At 34.6% G+C, this 13,471-nt stretch overlaps 1 protein-coding gene across 6 annotated transcripts in view; it reads right to left on the reverse strand.

The window, feature by feature from the left end:
- LOC149074195 (mitogen-activated protein kinase-binding protein 1-like) overlaps nucleotides 1-13,471 on the reverse strand; it is a 413,671-nt gene that overhangs the window by 180,127 nt on the left and 220,073 nt on the right. For all 6 annotated transcript variants that reach the window (XM_089246846.1, XM_089246851.1, XM_089246852.1 and 3 more), the window contains one exon: nucleotides 1,978-2,082. In XM_089246846.1, coding sequence (XP_089102972.1) covers nucleotides 1,978-2,082 — 105 coding nt within the window. The remainder of the gene's footprint in view (nucleotides 1-1,977; nucleotides 2,083-13,471) is intronic.

The raw sequence follows: 13,471 nt of genomic DNA on the forward strand, positions 1-13,471 counted from the left end.
ACCACTGTAAAATTCGAAGACTTTATAACAGTCTTTCTGTTCCCACCTAAAATTTGTCACACCCTAAATTTTTCCACCACAGTGCAGTTGCCCCCCTTTCCCTCTCTTTAATTAATTCCGGTCCTGCTCAGCCTTGCGATCACGAATGCACACAGCTTGCATACAATTTTTTAAGTCATGCATAACATTTGAAAATTCAACCCTTACACTGATTTCTGCTGTTGAAAAGCCTGCTCTTTCGAAAAATTTTGTTACAATTTCAGAAAGCAACTGCTTTACTATGATTATGGCTTATCAAAACCACTGCATCAAGTACAGAAAAGGTTTATGCTAATCTAAGGTGTTGATAATGTAGAAATCTCATTTGCAAGCATAGATTGAGTGAAAAATTTTGGTGAAGCACTTTTAACATTTTGTATGATCCTTTGGTCTACTGATTGCCACGTGTGAAATTTTCCATTAAAGGGTACAATTTTCTTTTCCATTTCCGCATTAGACAGGTTCCGTTTAATGAAGGTTTTTTAATGTGTATTTTGGCAGTGAAATCATGGGACCATGAAATTTTTCCATTGAAGACAGGTTTTATTATATTTCCTTTTCGCAATCATGGAGTACATCAGCAAGGTAAACGTGTAAGGCAGCTTAGCAATGAAAATCGTCCATTCGACAAAAACAAGTTGAATAGGCTTGAGAGAATAACTGGACATAACATCACCTCTCGCCAACTCCACTGCATAATGCATTTGAAATTAAATTTTGAAAATTTATTTGATCACAACTTATTATTTTTATCGGCGCCCCAAAGCCCATAGCCAAGAGAAATGCAAATACCAACAGAAAGCGTGAAGTGCGCCTTATACGGCAAAATTAAATTTTTTAATTCGACCATGTCTGGATTTCCACCCTGTCAGGATTTTGACCTGTCAGTATTTCGTCTGTCGGGATTATGACCCAGACAAGGTATATGTCTGGTTTAGTATTAGTAGTATTAAATTCTATAAATAACAGTCTGTTATACAGTAAAAGTCCCTTATAAGGACAATCCACAATCATGAGGAAAATTACCATTACAATGGACTTCAGGTAATAAGCTAATTTAAACCTTTTGCTCTGTCAAGATATATTGTAGTAATATGCTGCTTAATCTCCATTAAAACATCTTTTATATAATTTTGTTCCAATATTAGCAAATGAACAGAACTCTAGTCATGAAACTGAGTTTGTCACACTGCAGCTGTTTTGCACACAAGACTATTTTTCTATACAATTGCGTATCATCAAGGTGATTTAGTCACATAACTGGACAATTAAAACTTCCAATTAATATATCACTGCTCACTTCCATGGCTGTATAGACTTGCTAACATTTTTCAGCTGATTGAAAAGTTTTTTAGCATGATTTTTTTTTCAGCCATTCAGAAACAACTTTAAAGAGTAGGTTCTGCTCCTGTAGTTACTAGGAGAGATTAATTTGTAATTATTTACTTGGTCACTAGGAGAGACAAGTCAAATAAAATCAACACATAGCCCTTATGTATAGTGGGAAAGCCCAAAAATAGAAAGCGATTAAAAAATTGACTTTTCTGTGTTCATTCTTTGTTATAAGTATCTCAGGGTAATTGTTAAAAAGAGTATGTACGATGATATGAGTCATCATATTAAATTCTGGAAGAAAAAGAAAGAAAAATACAAATTTTTGAAAATATTTTTGATGTTATAGCATATGCTTCCTAATTTACAACTTGCTATAACCAAATAAGTTTTGTATCCTAAACATCAACCACTTCACATTCACATGCAAATCATTCGTTACAATGCCATACTCATTATACCAGAATTTTACTGTATTCTAGATGGATTCCATGTCTTGATAAATTTTAATGCCTTAAAAATTGGTTTTGATATTGAGTTTTTATACCCTTAAAAGCATAAAAGGTTTAGAAAAATTCAAGTAAACTAAGGAACTAAAATTCATACCTTTCATTATGCCAAAGATTTGGCAATGAGCTATCCCTACAGGACATTTGTTTTGCCAAAATCGTTTGAGTAATTTCTACGGGAAGATGCCACAAAAAGATACAACTGCAAAAATAAGAACTTTCATATTTGAATAAAATACGAAGCTAAAAGCATTAATGATTGAAAAAATTATCAATCTAATGGAACAATCACACCTTGAATGAGAATAAATGCAATTTCCATTGCAATATTATCCCAATGCAATATTAAAATCTGTGAAATGATTTTTTGACAGCTACTCAATCTCACATGATAATTTTACAGAAAATAAAAACATTGAGATTAAAAAAAACTTTATATTTTTAGCATTTTCAAGGGGAAAAATCCAGTATGCTCCACAAATATACATAAAATATATATGAAATCAACAAAAAAAATTTGCACAGATTTATCTGACATTTTGAATATAAGAGAAATCATGAAATAATTTTTCCAAGGTGATTTTTTTTTAAGATGAGAGGAATTGTAGGATCATTTGATCACACCACTGTCATTTTCTGTACACGAGGGCTAATTAGACCAGGACCTACAATTTATTGCCGATTCCGAATGGCAGCCTGTTTTTATACTCATCGTTGGTACACTAACCCCTGGATGTGGGTCTCCCTGCGGTAGGGAGGATCAAAGGAACTTGAAATATGAAAAAAGTAAAGATGCAGTGGCCCAAGTCGATAAGACACTCGCCTACAGTACCAAAATATGTTGGAGTTGAAAATTTTTTTCTTTGTTTTCGACAAAAAACCTGGTATATTTTGTGAGATTACTTCAAGTTATATTGTACTTCTTTAATTTAAATGAATCAAAATTTAATGTGATATAATTTTTTTATCTTCAACATCTCTGTGATATATCTTTTGCTGTGGGTACATATACGGAACCAGAAAATTATTTGGTGTATGGTGGAACAAGAAGTGACGTCACTTCTGCTCTAACGAAATCAGATACAGTGAGTGGAAAAAGACAACTCCACTGACATAAGTGCTATTTAATTGATGTCTATATTTCTAATAATGATATTACACCTCAAAATCGCAAGTCGCGTTATCTGGGATAGACTGGAAGTCATGGGACGTGGTGCCACACTGCCATCTGGAAATGCCCACTTTGGCATTGTTTGCCACAAGGAACATGGTGTCGCTGCTGCTACTGTCACCTGAGAACTCCAAATCGGTAGACTATATGCGAATGAGGAATGTGATTGTCTGCCTTGACAGTAGCCAGCTATATATAAAACAGCAGCAACATAATTTCTTAGCATTTCACACTCACTTGGTCTGGCAGTTTCATCTTCATTAGTCATATTCCGACTCCACCTGAGGAGTCTGGTTCTCCATCCATCCTCAATGTTTCTGAATTTGATTCTGGCGGCTGTTCGATCATCCTCTAAGGAAGATGAATTAAAGTGGGCAGTCGCCCTCTGGTGGAGGATGAAATGGTCCAAGAGGGCGGTAGAAGCTACAGGTATAACATAGGATCCTATGGGTTATGGGTTAGATTGAGCTGGGGGCTACAAGAGGCACAAAAAATTGAAGAAGGTGGGCGATGGAACAAAAAGTTTGGGAAACTATGCTAGATGGATATCTGTTAACTCCGCATTTATGAAACCATCCACCCTACAACTTCCGCAGTTGGTTGCAGAATGAAAGTTTGGCTGCACTGATATTTTACCTGTTCCACGAGAATGTTCTCTATATACAAATACAAAAACACAGGCAAAATACCCAACGAGGTGGCTGATAAAAAGATGCCTATAACAAATATGGATGTCATATATTTCAAAAATACAGTAACCCAATTAAAAACACAATCACAAAAATTATAAACAATATATACACATGATACAATGCCCATCAAGAATATTATGGTTGTCTTATTCTAAGTATGGGTAGCTTCTCGATTTACCCCAATATGTTTACCGTATTTCTTTTTAAACGTGTCAATTGTGTTACAATTTACTACCTCTGGGGGTAAGCTATTTCATTTATTAACAACCCTATTAGAGAAAAATTCGACAACATAACCTCACATTGTCCCTTACAAATTGATACTGGTGTCCCCTTGTTAAAGCAGTAGATTGGCTGTGCACTAAAAGTTCATGGTCAATCCTATCCATCCCTTTGAAACTTTTGAACACTTCGATCATATCACCTGCGTTCATCCAATGTAAGCATATTCAAAAAAATGAAGTCTCTCTTCGTAACTCAAGCCCAGTGCGAATAAGGACACACGTAGCTATTCTCTGCACCCCTTAAACCAAGTCTATGTGCCCCTGCAGGTATAGTCTCCAAAACCTTATAGCATACTCCAGTTCCGGATGAACTAAACCACGGAAAAGCGATGATAAAAGCGGTAAAAGCCTATCCCAAGGTGAATACATTTCCGACTCAGAACTGCTGTGATTTTGATTTGTTTTTGAGTCAACAACACTTCTCAGAGGTTTGTGAATGCTGTAGTGAATGACACTGTATATGCATATGAAAAAATACCTACTGCACAAGAAAATGTTAGAAAAGCAGTAAAGAATGGCAAGTTGCAAAATATGCAAATTTGTTTTTTTCCGTCCTAGCTGCTACTGTGTATGTAAATATATATTTGCCCAAAGTGGAATATACCGAAATCTGTGACATATGTCACAGGACAATTTGTGCTACTGCAGAACAATCTAGAAAAATTGTAAGAAAAAATGCAGAAAACGCTATTAGAGATTTTTACAGTAAAAAATTTACAATTACTAAGGGCTCATTGCAGAACAAAACATCTTTCTTTAAAGTATGTGTGTATTGTATGTTTCCTCAAGATCATGATTTTGATTGTGACTTTATTTTAATATTGACTTGCTGCTAGGTTTAAGTATGTAGCCGTATGTTGAATAAACAGAATGTATGCATTAAAGCAACTCCAAGTCTCCATTTTCTATACATTGTAAAAATTCCAAAAGTCACATGAGTATCATGATGTGCTCGTATTGCAGTGACCTGGTATTGATTCTTGAAGATAGCATAGTGGTGATCAGCTAAAGATTGTTTTCTGTGGTTTTACAACTTTGAGACTCAAATGCGAGGCAGTCCCCTATTTCAGTGTTTCTCAACCGCTGGGCTCTGATATCAGTCATACCAGGCCGGAGTGAGTGGTCGTTTCATTTTTCATCATTGATTTTCCATTGGACGTGTGTTTGACAAGGCCTTCAACTCACAAAAATGAATGAAACCGGGCCACAGGTTGGAAAAGGTTGAGAACCATTGCCCTATTTGCAAGAGGCCACAGAGAACAATATGGTCAACAATGTTCAAAATTCATGGATTATACAGGCAAAAAACCTGTTAAGTAATTGCTTCTGAATTTGGAAGAAAGATGGCAACACATTCCATGGAACTTCTCTGCATGCATCAATTCATTAGAAATTCCATAGAGGAACATTTTTAAAGTGCATGTGCAGTTCAGTAGTTAACTTCAAAAAATCCATAAGAATGTAAAATCTGAAGCATTATATTGTTCAATGTTTAGAAAAATTCAGTAATGCTTTTTTCAATTACTGCAATTTCAATTTTGGGATGTACTTGTTATGCTCAAAATCATAATGCATTGTTAAGCTCTTATAATTTCTATCTTATTCAAAACAGTTTTGATGCAACTCATTATTTTGTCTATATCATTTATATCAGTGTTTCTCAACCGTCGGGCCGTGACAACAATCGTACCGGGCCGCAAGAATATATTCATTACCCTTTCATTTTTCAAAGCATTTCCACAAATAACTAATTGGTTTATTTCACTATTATGGTACATATTATTTTAATTTTTCAGTCTAAAAATCATACAAGGGGAAAGATGAAAACCCTCCTCTAGAGTTCCAGAACAAAGGCTTCCAGCCGCAATTATAGGATCCCTCTTCGCCTTATCGCACTGAAAATCCTTTGTTTTGTTGCTAGACCCAAAGAAAGGGAAACATGTCTCTGGTCCTCCTCAAAACCCTCGAAACTAATATTGTTAATAGTTTTTTTTTTCCGTATTTTTGAGTATCCGTCTTCATGAGACCAAAACAATACAGAAGAGATTGGGAGTGTTTTTCCACACTCTCCGTGCTTTTCCCTCGAAAATATACTACTGCTTCGGGGCTCTCTGTTGACAACCAGATGACCCTGTTGTTTGCTTGTTCATGGTTTGCCATTGTCAACACCACAGAAAATGTGCTGAAGGCAATAATGCCATGAGGAAACTCGGTATCCCACGTTCCTTGGAGACCAGAAAAACATCTGTGCTACTCGCCATTGACCAAGCCGCATAACTTCAAAGGGGAATAATTGTGAGTGATTAGGAATTTCCCTGCAATATTATAGAAAACCACCTTCGACCATTGAACCCGTTATTTATGGCCAGTGGTAAAAACCTCTAGCAGTCATTATAACGATTTAGTATGTGTTCTCAGAAACGAACTAATTATTTTACATATGGGTGGCAAATGTCAGCGACTACATAACTACTGGTGATAACTCGAATACTGTTTTCTTTGCAAAAACACAGTGAATTACGGTGCGAGGGTTGCCGGGGCATCTCCGGCAAAACCAAAATTTATTGATATGTCAAAGGTTACATATAGTGCAAGGAAATCAAAAATTATGTAAATCGAAAAATCAAATTAATCAAGTTAAAGTGCAACGGGCACGGATAATAAATAATCATAGAAAGCATGGACTCTACTAATTTAGAACTTGAAATTTAAACAAAATATCTTTGTAGAAAAAACTTAGACATTCTTTCCCAAGTTGAGGTCTTCTGTTTACTTTTCCCTGCCCAGGGCCCCTCCACCAAGTCAAAAGTGTTCGAGATCACTTTGTAGTTGCATCATGAACTACTGATGAAGAATTCAAACACTAAAATTAAATTTGATGTATATGTAAAATTAATGTGCAATAGAGAGTTCTGTTATGAAGGAAAGCTTCAAACAGTTGCTCTGTTAGTCTAAATTAAAAATTCCTAGTATAAATCAAAGTGTACAGTACATTTCACCGCAATAATTTGAGTAATAAGAGATAAAGATAAAAAATTGCTATTATTTTTCTTTCACAATCTATAAATTTTATTAATATTGCTATTTTGATTCATACTTTAATATAAATGTCATATTACCTTAAATTTATACGATTTTCATAACATTGCACATTAAAACTGATGGAACTCCACTTAAGTCGTCATAATTATTCGATAACTTGGTGACGACTTATCAAGGTTTTACTGTATTTCTTACATTTTAATAAAAACCACCTTTTGTAATTTAATTATTTTTTGCATAACTCAATGAATTACTTTGTGTTTGAAAATTCTCTTAATGTTATCAGCCATATAATTTAAAAGTATTTTGTCCAGTTACTTTCAGTATACTTAATTAGGAAGCTATTTTACGAAAACTGATAAAAATTAGATGAATATAATGTATTTAATGAAGCATAAATAATGCAGATTAATTAGCGATGATTTAAGATATACATGTATGAATGATTGAATGCCAGAACTTTGTCACTGGACTTATCCCGTTGCTGCGATCTCTTCCAGCCCAGCTTTGTGGCAGAGTTCGGAACACTTAATTTTGTGTTAAAAAAAACATACAAAATTTTTACAACATATTTTCCCCAGACAATTGGGTACTCTTTACGATATACATCAATATACAATCATGATCGATATACAATCATATACAGGGTGATTATAAATATAACTAAAGTTCTGATTTTAAACACTGTAGAAGAGTCATTGTCAGAATGACTTGAAAATTTACATAAATATTCTTGAAGCAATGGAATTTTAAAGGCAAAAGGGAAAAAAATACTTAAAGATGGAAAAAGTTTTAATGACACTACTCATCCAACTCAAATTTGCTCGCAGAATGGGAACAATGGTGATTCAGGGCAAAATGATAACTTAATTAGCATTGCAGGATTTTATAATTCATGGAAACACCACAAAAAAATGAAGTAATTAAACAAATAACTACACCTTACAATGGAAATGTTGAATATATTGTCCACTGTCCACCATAATCTGGCAATGAGATGAAAGCCAAAAAAACAGCTTGTTCAACAACACATCAGATTATGTCATGATGTGGATGTGCTTGCAATTCACCAAAGTTTGCAATACGACCTTTGTTCATAACATTTTGAGGTACCCCCACAGCCAAAAGTTGCAAGGGTCAGGGTGAACTGACGGCTGGTCAGGTGTCGTGCCATCATGTTATTGTGTAAAATGGTTCTTCAGCAGCTGCTTTGCTGGTATTGCGATATGCATCTTGATAAAAAGTTATGCTATCCACACACTGATGCTGTTGAACTGTCAAAATGATGTGGTTGCACAAAATAGATTATACTGCTGGCCAAATACAGCATCATCTACTTGCACATTTTGCACTTTTTTTCTTTCCTTTTGCCAAAGAAATTTCCATTGCTTCAGGAGTACCCATGTAAATTTTCAAGTCATTCTGACTAGTAGCTCTTATTGTATAGTTTTGGAATCAAAACTTTAATTATAATCACCCTGTATATAGCTGATTATTTTTCATAAAGCTGTTACTACTATACAGTAGAACCTTGATTAACTAGGCTTAATGGTGAAAGTATAAAAAAAAAAACTATTGAATATTAAGACTGGGGGGACAGGGGCAGCCTCAGGGCAGTGTGACCGGCGCAATTGCACCGGGCACAAATGAGAAGGGGTGCAGAATCTCGTTAAATATACATTACTAGAAAAATATCTTTAAGATACGTATTTATAAAAAAAACTAAAATATATATATGAAAAATGACAGAGATGAGAAATTTTTCGGCTTGTCGCACCACCCAAGTTGCAGGGCTCGGTGCTTTAGCTGGTGTTTGCCTGCCCCTTCTGTTTCTTAGTACTGGGTCTGAAAGGGATGATCTCAAACGAAGTTCATGAGTTTTATAAACATGAAAAAAATCATATATACGGAAATATGACTTTAATTTAACAATTTTTATTATCATCTTAGCCCGTACGTGATGCGAGCACTACATGAATTTTACCATAAAACTCTATTAAAATAAGTATGAAGAAGATAGATCCTGATGAGTATCCTGAATAAATGTGTGACGTTCTGCTTTTTTAATGTTATTAAATCTATTAATTAAATCAAACACGTTGGGTTTTTATGCTTGTTTACAAGTTAAATAGCGGTGTACCAGGGGGGGGGGGAACGATCACCACATCAAGAGTCTGATAATATGGTAGAATGAATCTGCCCCGTATTTTACGGGACAGTAATGACTAGCAAAAATTGCCTCCTCTGGCACATCACTCTGGATTTTCGCCTGGGGGGTTGCTGACTACTGTTTTTGCACCGGGTGCCATTAGGCCTAAGACCGGCCCTGCTGGGGGATATACAGTATGAGATTAGCTGCTACTTATGGGAAAGAAAATGAAAATGTCTGAGGTAATGTGACTAATAGTACACTGGTTCTTTAGGGGCAGTTGGCATCTTTATTGGATTATAAGACCACCTGTCCCTAGCATGATGGTGTCACTACTGTTGCTGCTTCTTTGAAAAGGAAAAAAACAGAAACAACCCTGTGAGATAATACACCACTACATCAAGATATATTATACAATCCTTTTTCATGAATTTGCAAAAGATAGAGCATCAGAAAATAGCTAATAGTTGGAAAATGTGGCAAGAAACTTTGGCTTCTATTTATAACTTTAAGCAACTGAGATACTTAATATAAAAATAATTTATATTCAGGCCACTTTATTGACATATTTTTTTTGAAAAATCACTTATATCATCTTAACTATTTAAAAATGCACCATCAGAATATACCCCAAGAATAAAAAAATGCGGTAAGAATGAACGATTTTGGCTAATAGTGAACCAATATGATATTTTTCAAGGGAAAAAAATTATATTTATGCCTCTTTGGTGTGATTTTGATGACTGAAAAAAAAAACCACTTGGTGAAAACCAACGTGGTTTAAACCAAATAACCGCGTTTGGGCCTAATTGTTTTAATGTTAGTGAATACATAGTTAGCTAATGCTAATGAGTATAAATTGTACTTTGCATCTTAATACTTTTTAGGGGTTTGTTGTATTATTATTTATATATATATTTCTTCATGATTAAGTGTTGAGCATTTTATTTTACTTTTTTCGTACAATCTTTTACATATATTTAGTAAAAGAGGAAAAAGTAGGAAAAAGCAGTACTAAAAAATAGGATGAGCGAGGGTATCCCCTTAGACAATCATAACATAACAAAAGAAATTCATAATTTTTTTATTAATTTTTTCCCCTATTAATTTTTTTTTCATAACACTATTTCAGTATCCTATAAGATTGACTCAAGTCAAAGCAAAATGACATAAATGACTTGGTTACAAAAACAATTTTTGGCGAAAGCAGTGCACTAGCAACCACAGATAATTCCTGTTCTCCTCACAATATAAATTTCATTTTTTTTTTGGAGTCTTCCACAGTCCAATCTGTCAAATCTCTTTGACAATGCACAACAAATTATGAAAAGATTTTTAAGAATGAAGCTCCTTCGAGACTACTTTCAAAAGCAGAGTGCAAAATGTGTAAAGTACAAGCCCCGATGTCGATTTACATCAGAGGTCAAGGTGTACCGGATGGTTTTACTGCATTCCCATCCCTTTTTTAAAGGGATTTGTTTGCATTTTACTGTTCAATACCAGTGTAATCATTTTTGAAAAATGAAGCACTTTTATTTCTAGCTCTTTGTTGAGTATTGTATGCATTGTTTATGCCTCTGCATGCCCTAAAAATACAGAAGACAATGAAATACTATTGGGTAGCATCAGAATCACCAAACCTAGAATAGGCCTATGTATCTAACTGCTTTGTAATGCAAACTGTTGTTTCACATATACACAAAAATGTGCACCATAATTTTGAATGACGACTGCTAGTTACTGTCCAAAGGCAATGAAAAGTAAATACAACATTATTTTTTCCACCCAGAGAAATTTTTAATGACTACTCTACTTGTTGAACTCTCAAATTAAACAAAAGAAAAATTAATAAACCAAATGGTTCACATACAACCCCCAAGAAACCTTAAAAATGATACTATTTCTGCTTCAGCAGAATCATCAATTGTAATCTACAACATTTGTAGTTTGGCAATATATCGATGATTCCCTGCTAAATTGAAACCAATTACACTAATTTTGTAGATAGGATTTAGTAAGAAAAGTAGGATAAAACCGAGAAAATAGGAGAAAAGTAGGACATTTTACCAAAAAGTAAAGAAAGTAGGACAAGTGGGAGCCCTGCATGAAGCTAATGGGGGATAGTCAGGAATCAAAGCAATATGGAGTTGTTCCAGACCAACTAAATATTTGCAGCATGGGCAAATGGTTGGAGCATGACGTTTAGCATTGACAAGTGCATGGTTACTCATTTTGGTTCAAACAACCCATATTTCTCTTACGAGTTGAATGATGTCACTATCCCGGATGCAACTAGAGTCATTGATTTGGGAATTCTCATTGGAGATCCACTTAGGTTTTCTGAACATTGTTCTGCGGTAGCAAAAAAAGTGAATAGAATGCTTGGTTTCATTTTCAAAAAGGTCTCTTTGCTTTCTCATAATGCTACTCTTCTGCTTTTCCGAGGCTTAGTTCATCCTGGACTGGAGTATGCTGTAAGGTTTTGAAGACCATACCTACAGAGGGACATAGACTTGGTTGAAGAGGTGAAGAGAAGAGCTATGTGTGTCCTTATTGGCACACAGGGCTTGAGTTATGGCGAGAGACTTCATTGCTCGAAGATGTTTACATTGGAAGAGTGCAGGTGTCTGATATGATCGAAGTGTTTAAAATTTTCAATGGGATGAATAGGATGGACCGTAAATTACTAATACACCATCAATCGACTGCTTTGACAAGGGGACACCAGTATCAATTGGTAGATAGACAGCGCCTTCGCTTCCAGCCCATCTCACTAATGGCAGTAAATTGCAATATAGCGATATGGCCAGAGTTGGTGTTTGGTAAAGTAGTAGTATCAATTGGTAAGGGACAATTCTAGGTTATGGTGCTGCAGGGAATTTCCCTCTAATAGGATTGTTAATAAATGGAATAGCTTACCCATGGGGGTAGTAAATTGTAACACAATTGACACATTTAAAAAAAAAGAAATACGATAATCATGTTGGGTATATCGAGAAACTATCCATACTTAGAATAAGACAACCATAAGTACTCTTTATGGGCGCGTTGTATAATATTTTATTTTGTATATAGAAGTTTTTGTTTTCATAATTACATTTTTAATTGGGTTGCTTTATTTAGAAATATGACATCCATATTTGTTACGGACATCTTTTTCAGCCACTTCGTTGGGCATTTTGACTGTTGTGGCTTTGTATAGGGGAGGTAGGAGGATGAATGGGACATTTTTCATGAAAAAAATTTCTTTGCAACATACAATCGAAAAACACAAGTTTTGTGTATTATTTCACATTCATGTTATCTAGCTTCAATTTAAACATTTTTTGGTTAAACAATTATATATATGTGGGAAGAAATCATAAGTTTCATGAAAAAGTCCAAATTGTCCCATCCATCTCTGTCTTGGGGATGGATGGGACACTTGGAGGGATGAGTGAAACAGCAATAACATTTTCAGTAACATTTTGACTTTTCATTCAAAATGGTAGCAAAATCAAACTGAAATGTCATAAATGCTTTTACTCTTTATGTACCCCCTTGGCTTTGTGCTTTCGGCAACTTGGACACAGTATCAGATTTTGAAATGTCATATATTTCCCTTTTCTCTGGATAAAAAACCCATAGCTGTCAAATTTTTATTTAAAAATTGAATTTTGTAACTATCATTATCACCCTAAACATTTGAAACTCTTGCAATAGAAATATTTTATTTTTGTTCATATTTTGTTAATATAAAATATTCATTTTGAATGAGAGAATTATCTAAATCTTTTTCTTTAAAAAAATTTTTCATCAGTAGAACTGCCATGCAACATATTTCCTTGGCTGGAATTCATCTAATTTTAGGGCAACTTTATTCCTTTCATGGCTTTCTTTTTCTGACTCTACTCTAATTCAAGCCTTTTTTACTGTAGTGTCAGTTAATATAGAGCTTTTCATAGATTTCTTCTCTTTGGTTGTGTGGTCGTCTTTCTATAAGCTTTCGGAAATGATAATATTTGCTGAGGTGTTTCATCCACAATTTGTAATGTAGAACTACTTGGCAGATTAACAGAAGATGTAGAGGGAACATATGTAAAACTTATTTCAGAGAAGCTGTCACCATTAACCAAGTCAAAATTAGCTGATCTGTGATGGAAGCTGGAAGGAAATTATTATGTGATTCGGTGGGAAGTTTTTTAGTGAAAATTTTAAAGTTTACTTAGTGGGAAAATTCCTGTTTTTTAAAACAACTTGTTATGTAAGGGGTG

Source organism: Pholcus phalangioides, unplaced genomic scaffold (genome assembly GCF_987345545.1).
Source record: "Pholcus phalangioides strain wild (caught in Gottingen) unplaced genomic scaffold, Ppha-v1.0 ptg000017l_1, whole genome shotgun sequence".
In the NCBI taxonomy this organism is placed as follows: Eukaryota; Metazoa; Arthropoda; class Arachnida; order Araneae; family Pholcidae; genus Pholcus; species Pholcus phalangioides.